At 52.2% G+C, this 9,891-nt stretch overlaps 1 protein-coding gene across 1 annotated transcript; it reads right to left on the bottom strand.

Annotated features, from left to right (window-relative positions):
* Positions 1-7,750: 7,750 nt before the first annotated feature.
* EMC4 (ER membrane protein complex subunit 4) lies at positions 7,751-9,282 on the bottom strand. The gene is made up of 5 exons (XM_074856319.1): positions 9,187-9,282; positions 9,003-9,102; positions 8,685-8,838; positions 7,927-8,087; positions 7,751-7,836 (listed from the first exon to the last, which is right to left on the bottom strand). Exons 1-5 carry the CDS (start codon positions 9,252-9,254, stop codon positions 7,801-7,803), a joined length of 519 nt encoding a protein of 172 aa, XP_074712420.1. The 5' UTR covers positions 9,255-9,282; the 3' UTR covers positions 7,751-7,800.
* Positions 9,283-9,891: the final 609 nt, after the last annotated feature.

Below are 9,891 nucleotides of genomic sequence, written 5' to 3'. Positions count from 1 at the left end.
GGGTAGTGCTGCTTAAAACCGGTAGCTTCTGCAGTACAGACAATGTGAAATCCTGGGATATATGAGTGCACATTCTGGAGTCTCTCCAGATGGGAAGGGCTGATACTCCCCTGCACCAGCCTCCTGGCCCTGCCATCATGTTTGGAGTGACTAATAGCAGCCTTCTAGTAAATACAAGGAGGTGATCAAGAAGATGAAATTGGGCTTCTCACAGTGGTGCATGGCAGGGGGATCAGAGACAGCAAGCATAAATTGAAAAGAGAGATCTTGACTGGATGTAAGGAAACATTTCTTCCACATGAGGACAGTCAAGCAGTGGAAGAGGTTGTCCATGAAGGCTAGGCAGTCCCCATCCTCATAGGTTTTCCAGACCACACTGGATAAAATCCTGAATAACATAGTCTGGCTCTTAGCTGACCCTGCTTTGAGCAGGAGAGTGGACTGTAGACTTCTGGAGATCTCTTCCAGCCTGAATTATCCTGTTCTGTGAAAATGAAGCAGAGGTCTGTCATCTCCATGACACAGAACTGTTATCTGACTGACAAGCTGTGACTTCCTTCCCATGGGTTGTATGGGCAGCTACACACCAAACAATTGTGAAGGAGAGCAGCCTATCCCTTCAACTGCCAAACTGATTTCAGTGACTCATTTGATCAAGATGCCTTCCAAACTGACTCTTGAGACTGGAAATGAAGATCACTGAGGAAATGGAAAAAATACTATTTGCCAAAACTGTGTTCCAGTGGCTGCAGGTACACGAGTTCAGACAGTCAGTATAGTTATGACGCTGGGGAAGATTATTCATCTCTGCATTTAGTGAGGGAAAACAAGCACTCAACTGGAAAATAACCAGCTATAGACAGGCAGCACAGTGTACAGAAACATCTAGTCTAGTGGAAGGTGTCCCTGCCCATGACAGGGGGGGGGTGGAACCAGATAAGCTTTAAGGTCCCTTCCAACCCAAACCATTCTATGATTCTATGACCTAGCAGCATGTCAAAGACACTAGAAATGTAATGAGAAAATTGTGAAGCACTTAGAACTAAGAATTAGGACAGAAGAGTGCTTAGCATGCACCTTGTTTTAGATAAAAATACTGGACTGGAAAATTTATAAAAGTGCATCTGCAAAACTTCTGTGATCTGTAAGCAGTGAAAAGCAGCACAACTTCTCTCTAAATCAGTGTTAAATACAATGCAGCCTATTTGTTCACAGCCTTGACATCACACTAACAAAGACTGACATGGTTGTAATAGTTTGTAACATGAACTACCTGCAGTGGAAACCAAGTGCTCTTTAAAAGCATGGGTAGTTAATCGTTGTAGGGTACAGTCATTGTCATATACAATGGTATTTACAGTTAGCCCCTAATGTGAAACCAGTTACTTCATCTTCCAACCAATTAACTGTTCTTGTACTTCTGCATTTAAGACCTGTTACTAACTCCCGGGTTTTTGCTACACAAATAACTGTACCACATAATCACAGAATCACAGACTCACAGAATCATCTAGGTTGGAAAGGACCTTGAAGATCATCTAGTCCAACCATTAACCTAGCACTGACAGTTCCCAACTACACCATATCCCTAAGTGCTATGTCAACCCTACTCTTAAACACCTCCAGGGATGGGACTCACTCCCTGGCCAGCCCATTCCAACACTTAACAACCCGTTCTGTAAAGAAATACTTCCTAATATCTAGTCTAAACCTTCCTTGGCACAACTTGAGGCCATTACCTCTTGTCCTATCGCTTATTACTTTTAAAGAGGCTCATTTTTTTGTCAGCTAAATAAACTAAATCCAAAGTCTTGCTGTATAGTATTTTCTCCAACTTCTATGCATTTGAAATCCTCTCCAATAAACAAACACACCTATTATAATATGGAAAGCAGAGCTATTATTCCAATGCCTGTCTCACTGTCATGAAAATCAGTGCCTTGGATGTATCTGTTTATTCAGCCAGCAATTACATTCCCTTTAGTTCTGCCTCTGCAGAACCATCATGTTCAGCTGCTTGTCCACTCCCATGCCTCAGTCTTTCCAGCATCCCTTTAGACACCCCAATTCTCTCTCCAGAACTCACATTGTTTGCTCCTAGATTCCTGACAACACCCTGTGCTTCAATGTACCTGCCTGCTCAGGCAGCCTGATGCAGTCTGATGCACCTGCATATCCAGTCCATGGTCCTTTCATACAGAGCTTCAGAGGGCTACTGGGAATTGTGAGTACTTGCAGAGGACATGAGCCCCTGTGAAATACCCACAGGGGTATTCACATTTGCTTTCTTCTCCATGGCATTCCTCAGGCCCTCAGCTTCATTCGGTTCAGAAGGGCCTTTGAGGAAGCACACAGAGATCGGGTAAGCATGGGTGCAGAGCAGATGGTCAGCCCCATCCTCCCACATTGGCTCTGGCATCTCTCTTAGGAGGGCCTGTTTCTCCCCCTGGTGATGTCCACCTTAACACAGTCACGCTGGCTCCGAGAGCAGGCACCAGTCATCCCTCAGGCCATCTCCCTGCTAAAGCCCCTTGTGCTAAGGGCCTGCTTCATTGCCCCATCTCTCTTGCCATGGAAGAGGCAAACCAGAGGAAAACGTCAGCGTCTGACCCCAACATTTCCCTTCCAGGGCCTTGCAAAGGCAAAGCCCTGTTGCCATGAGGAAGTTGTCCTGCCCAGAGCCAGGCGACTGAGAGAACTCCATGCACAGTGGGTGCTGGCAAGCAGGGCAACTCACCATGTGGCTGTTGGAGACATGCAGGTCGGCAGCCACTCCCTCCAGATGCAGTAAAAGGCTCTGGCAGCATTGCCCAATGCCATGTAGTGACAAAGGCACTGCTCCATTTGAACCCCATACTACAGGATCACTATTAGCAGTCTGTACCTCCACCGCCACAGTGCTGTCAGTTTGCAAATTGCAATAGAGCTGCTAAGTGACAAAATGTTGATTTTTGAATACACTGATTGACTGCATGTAGGTAATGCTGTCTTTCTAAGACTATGCCCTGGCTGGGGGCAGATGAAAGGATTCACTGGCACAATTAATCCTTCCCACCCAAGGATGCTTGACCATATGCTTAATTATATACTTTACTCTTGTACTCACTATAAGGGCTAAGATGTACTACATAAATTGGCTTTATGTCATCATTATATTTCTGTGATACTGTTGTCCCACAAGCGTGATCGTTTACCCGGTGTACAATACACCAATATACACACAGAGCAGAGGTATATTTATTCCATGTTTACACAAAGATGGTTGCTGGGTGGTAATTCCACAAAGCTAGCACCCTGCAAAAAAGAAGTTCAGTGTATTTATACACTTTGGACTAAATGAATACACATTTACTGTAATGACCATTGGGTAGTTTCTTATCACTTTGTTCCTCATTGGTTAGTTATACTTAAATTAGCCTCTCTTGCTATGTAAGTTAGCATGCGTGCTCCTTACAGATGGGCAGGGGGGCAAGTCTTTTTGGTCTTAAATTGGCCAGTGGTCATGATCTCCCCCTGCCACCTTTACCTTTCCCCCAGTTACCATAGATTTTTGCTGACCTTCTGCTTCTTTGGCAATTACTCAACTTTCAGCACCTTCTGGGCAGGATGTTCCCTTTTTATCAGTCTTTTAGCTCCTCTTCAAGGGTATAGTCGTTAGCAAGGCCTGCATCATTTATACCATGGTTTACACAATAGAGCCAATGTTTAGTGGTCCTCCTTAGAGGATTTAAATGCAATATATCTAACTCTAACTTGAATAGTGTCACTATAACCCAGGCACTTATTCAAACATATGGTTTTACATGGGTAGCAGGACCAATTGGATTGTTACCATTAACTGTAGCATTTAGCACAATTATAATAGTTGCTAGCGGTGTTATTTTGGTAGTTCAGGTAAAGATTTTAATTAAACAAATAATCTCTGAGAGTCATGCCTTTTACTACAAACTTCAAAATAATGAAAGTGAACTTTGGCGCAGAAGGTTTTTTTGTCAAATGCTCTTAAACATCATTAACTAGATATTGGGTATAGGTCTTCCTAATTCTATTTGATTTGTTTTTGAAGTTTGGGATAGATTGATCAAATTTCACAAATACAATAAAATGAATTGGGCAAAAGTGAGATAGGTGAGACAGAGCAATGGGCCAGATCATTGTAAACTGGCCCTTAGCTAATTTGCCTCCCCTTTCTGAAATCTAACTGCCACGATCTCCACTCTTACTGGATCGTGACAGGAACAAGCACTGATTCCATGACGGCTTCACATTCACTTGAACACACTGACACGCCTTCTGTTGCTCTTGCAGGGCAGCTTAGCTGTCCATTCCCTCCTTGCCAATCTGCTCTGCTGCTCCCATCAGAGGCCAGGAAAGAAGAGAGTAAAGAACACATGAACATTAATGTCACGACCTAAAGAGTTACCCAGTCTGTGGGTATGTAAAGATCATAATGGCTGGGTAACCCCTTAGGTCATGACAATAATTGGTGTCAGAAGTGGGATTCTGTAAAATACAGGCCATGGATGCTTAGGATGAGGCAGTGGAAGAGCAGCAAAAATGGCAAGAGGGTAAGGGACGGAAAACACCTGGGTGGGACAGGAACTGGGTGGCTGAAAATTGTTTTGATTGGGAAACAGTGAGAGCAGAATTTCAGGAGTGCAGAAAATTCATTTATATAAGGCAATGGAAAGCCCTTCACTGGACTTCTCACAGAGGCATTACCAGCTGCAGGCACTTTACTAAAGATTTCCAGGCAGGAAGCTCAAGACCTGTTACAAGATGCTTTGCAGAAGCACAAGCAGCTGCCTTTGAATCTCATAGCCATGTTAACAGCCAATTACTGCGATAATTAGAAATGAATCTTAGACCTTGGCTTTAGGACAGGTAGAGCAAGAACATACATGCCCACTCTCAGAGAGCAAGCTCGTTGAAAAGATATGTACTCTGAAAACTGATAATGAGGAGGATGATTTTGATTTTGGCAATGGGCCTTCTACCCCCACCTTATTACCCGAGCCTAATCCAGATAAGACAACTTCCTTGTACCCTATCATTAAAACTTAAAATATATACAACTTCCAACTCATAGACAGAGGGATTTCCAAGGAAAAAGAAAAATTGTACATCTGAGAAGCAGCTGTACTACAACCTGTTTTCTGTGACTCAGAGTTGCAAGGTAAAATGAAGACGACATATGGAGGAGACAGCAGTGCAGAGGTTTAAAATGGGTAAGAGAGATCTAGTACCTGGCAGGGTTAGCTGGCAACTACAACGGCTGTTGGGACACAGTACTTGACACAGAGATTGGAAATAGTGGAGAGGAGCAGAGAAGGGGAGAAAACATTCACACCTGCACATAATCCAGTAGAAGAAGGAGTGGGGGAAGGGCCTGTACATCACCGGAAACAAGCATGGCAGAAAGCAAATATTTTTGTAACAAAAGAGGTGCAAGAGGTGACAAGAATGGATGGATAGCTCCGCAAGAATGCAAGTAACACCACTCAGGAGACACAACAGGCAAATACAGAAAATAAGAGTCAGCAAAATGAATTGAGCAAGCAAAGAGGTGGCAGTGGCAGCTTTCCATCACTTACAGAGCTATCACTTGTGTTGAAAACGAGTATCACCAGCCACTGCTGCAAACAAATGCCTGCCACAACAGTTGTACAAGCACCAACCTCTGTCACACCTTTCCATTACTTACAACACATTACAGAAACATGCATTGCCTCAGCCGTCAAAACTGATGCCATTATGACTTTATTTGGTGTCATTCGCATGGAACCAGCCTAATGACCCTGGGGGGGTTGCATGTCAGGCCTGGGGTCACACCACTGCCACACTTCGTGGTACGAGGGGTCAGGGGTCACAGGGCAGTCACAGGTCATACCTGCCCCCTCCAGACTGTGATGACCATGTCCCTGACCACCATCAGCACCAATGGCCTTGGCCATGGTGAGGGCAGTGGGACCCTGGCAGCCCCCTGATGGGGGACTGACAGATGGACACCCCTGCCGCACCCCCTGCTGACACCATGGATGGGTGTGGCAGGGGGCTGCCCCCGGGGGCTGCTGTCAGGGGCACTGGGCCCTGAGGCAGTGGGGGCCTGTGGGGGCTCTACACCTCCCTCAGTGCCACATTCGCCACGGCCGCTGCCCTGGGGACCACTGAGATCCCCCCCTCCCCGGTGGGTCGGGACCCTTTAAGGGGTTGGGCGTGCCAGGGGTGGGGCCTGCCGGGAAGGGGGCGGGACTGGGCCCTGGAGCCGGCGGGGGGGGGGGGGGCACCTCCAATGGGGACGGCTGGTGGGGAGGGGGCGTGGCCACAGGGGGTGGGAGGGGTGGTGGGCATGCCCACAGGAGTATGCGGGTGCTGCGCCCAGGGCAGGGCTGCCTGGGAGGGAGGGGGCGTGACCCACAGGGGGGAGTGGGGCCTGAGGGGGGAGGAAGGGCCATGTGGCACGTGGGAAATAGCGCAAAACAGGGCAAATGGGACAAAAGCCGGGAAAAATCGGGGGTAAACCAGGAAAAAGTGGGGCAACACTGAGAAATAGGATGAAAATAGGATGAAAACGGGGCAAACACAGGGAAAACTGAGGCAAAAAGGCAAAAATGGGGCAGTGGGAGGAATCTGGGGATGCTTATGGGGCAGTGGGAGCAACGGAGGGGTAAACTGGGAGGCAGTTATGGGGCACTTGGACAGCTGTGGGGCAGTGCGGGGCAGTGGGGAGGCAGTCGTGGGTCAGACCTGGAGCTCCTGATGCAGGGGCTGGGGCCAGTGATGTGGGCAACAGGGACAACCCTGGCCTCTGAGGGCACCAGTATGGCCCACTACATCCCAGTACCACAAACGTGCCATCCAGGCTCACCTATCACTACGCCAGTATGGGCCCAGCATTCCCAGTACAATGCCAGACTGGGCCACAGCTTTCAGAGTATGACCCAGTATAGCACCAATGCTCCCAGTAAGGTGCCAGCCTAAGCCACATCGTCAGACATGAACCCACTATGGCTCCAGTGCTTCCAGTACAACACCAACACTACCTGTACTATGCCAGTTTGGGTCACAGCTCTTCAAGTAGGATCCCAGTATGACCCCAACACTCCCAGGGTGGGCCCTGCACTCTCAGTACAATGGCAGCCTGAGCCACAGCTGCGAGCCAGATCCCAGTATGGACTCCAGTGCTCCCAGTATGATGCCAGCATGACCTACATTAAACTAAGATCTGAATATAAGCCCCAGTGTTCCCAGTATGGACACAGTGTTCCCAGTACAGTGCCAGTCTGGGCTGCAGTTATCCGAGTATGAGCCCAGTATGGGCCCCAAGGCTCCCCATGCACTCCCAGTGTCCCAGAATGCACCTTAAGGCTCCCAGTATGGACCCTGAGGCTCTGAGTTCAGCTTCAGTGGTCTCCCAGTGTGGTCCTAAGGCTCCCAGTGCACTCCCAGTGCTTCCAGTACAGGCTCTAAGGCTTTCAGTATGGGACCTGTAGCTTCAAGTGCAGCTCCAGTGCACTCCCAGTGTGGCTCCCAAGGCTTCCAGTACAGGCCCCAAGGCTCTCAGAGCACTCCCAGCACTCCCAGTACAGGCTTGTGCTCCTCCAGTGCACTCCCAGTGCTTCCAGTATGAGCCCCAGCACTACCAGTACAGGCCCCCATGCTCCCAGCACATGCCACCAGTTTTTCGCTCCAACCCGTCCTGGTGCCTCCTTGGGCCGAGCCCCCCAAATCCTTGGAATTCCCCTCAGAAATAATGTCACCAGCCTGCCATCGCCTTTATTGGTGGGTGGGCACATTGGGTCACAGGATCAGGCCCCCCCCAGTGAACTCCATCCGCTGCCGAAGGAAGAGAGAGGAAGCAGGTGAGTGGGAGGACCCTGGTGTCCAGGGCAGCAGGGGTGGGGGGACCCCAGTGTCTGGGTGTACCTGCGGGGGGGCAACGAAGGCCAGCCAGTCAGAGGGGCGGGTGGGAAGCAGCCCCATGGCCTGGCACTTGTAGAGGGCCAGCGCCAGCCCCAGCCCATTGCCCACCAGGAACACCAGCCCCTGCAGTGCCCGCCGACTTGAGCTCTCCAGCGCCTTCAGTGCTGTGGGGAGGACAGGGCCAGATGGGGGGATCCGTCACTGTCACCCACATGCCGCACACCTGGCACCACAGGGGAGGACCAGGGGTACCGATGGGTGGGTGGGGAGTGGCAGGGGAGCACCATGGGGGAGAGTGGTGCCAGATGGCACAGGGCGGATGGCACGGGAGTTCCTGCCGGGTGACTGGGGATGTGTGGGAGCTACCAACATGGGGGTGACTGTCATAGGGGTGACTGTAGGAGGATGCAGGGGGGCGAGTGATGTGGGGGTGGCTGCGGGCAGATGCACAGGAACAACTGACATAGGGGCAACTGTTTGGGGACATGTGGGGAAACTGATGTGGGGGTGACTGTCACAGGGGCAACTATTGGGGGACGCGTGGGGATGACTGACATGGGGGCAACTCTTGCAGGAGGACATGCGTGGCAGAGGCTGTTGTAAGGACAACTGTTGGGGGATACGTGGGAACGATTGTTGCAGGGAGAGATGCAGGACCACTGCAGGTACGTGGGGCAACTGTCATGCGGCAGGGGATGGCCACGGGGGGACACCTGGGGAGCTGTCACCTGCGCGGGGCCGTAGTGTGGGGTTCTACTCACTGGCGGAGAGGGACATGAGAGCTTGCAGCGGGCGCCAGCCCATCATGCAGACCATCATGGCAGGGAAGATGGAGATGGTGTTGCCGGCCATGTACATGATGAACAGGTTCATGGGGATCTGCTTCAGCGGCGCCAGTGCCACGTCCCAGCAGCGCTGCAGGGAAAGAGGTGACCCGAGCGTCCGGGACGGGGGCGGGAACACACCACTCTCCTACGGGACCCAGGCATCTGGGACAGCGACCATCCCCCCCATGGGTGACCCAGGCGCCCGGGGGGTGTCCCTCCCTCCCCCCTCCCCCCGGGTCCCCCCCCGCCCACCTTCTCCATGAGGATTTTGTCGCTCTCGTGGACGCCGCCCTCCCCCAGCTGCCGCTCGGCGAACCCCAGCGGCCCGCGGCCCTCGGCGGCTCCGCGGGGCCTGGGGGGAATAGAGAGGGGCAGGTGAGGCCGGGGAGATCCCTTAACCACAAAATCGCCCCCACCCCAACCCCCCGGGTCTCACCGCCCCCCCGGCGCCGCCGCCAGCTCCAGCGACCACTTGAACCGCCGTCCCCGAACCGCCGCCGCCATCTTGAGAACGCCCGGAGGGGGAGGGGGGTGTCACGTGGTGTGTCACGTGCGCGCGCGGGGGGGGTGGGTCCGGGCGCCTGAGGCCCCACCCAGAGCTCCCTGCCCCATAGCAACGCCAGAGCAATGCCCGGCCCCATAGCAGCCCCATAGGAACGCACAGGAACGCCACAGGAGCCCCATACCAGCCCTATGGCAACCCCGCGTCTCATAGCAGTCTCCTTCCTCACAGCAGCCGCACAGTCCTCTCGCGCCCCATAGCCACCCTCCCGGTCCCTGCTGCCCCCGGAACCGCGGTGCGGGGACGCGGGTTCCGCCCGGAGCCGGTGGCGGCGGACGCTCCGTCCGGTCCTTGGCGCAGCGCGGATACAGCGCGGTGGCGGCTGCCGGGGTAGGGAGTGGCCTTGCCTGCTGCCCCGGCCCGCTCCCTCCTCCTCCTCCTGTTCCTCATCCCCCTCCTTCTTCCCCCACTCCCCCCTCCTTCTCCTCTCCCCTCTCCCACCCCCGCGTCCCTGTGGCGGTTTGGGGTTTCCTCACCGTCAGCAGCGGAGAGCGGAGAGAAGCGAAACTGAGTAGCATTGTCCAAGGGACTGTCCGCACACGCATCGGTCACGCGCCAGGAAAAGATATGTGCAGACGT

Source organism: Strix uralensis, chromosome Z, assembly GCF_047716275.1.
Source record: "Strix uralensis isolate ZFMK-TIS-50842 chromosome Z, bStrUra1, whole genome shotgun sequence".
Classification (NCBI taxonomy): Eukaryota; Metazoa; Chordata; class Aves; order Strigiformes; family Strigidae; genus Strix; species Strix uralensis.
Note: the sequence above shows the minus strand (reverse complement) of the source record. Positions and strands in the feature narration are given on the sequence as shown.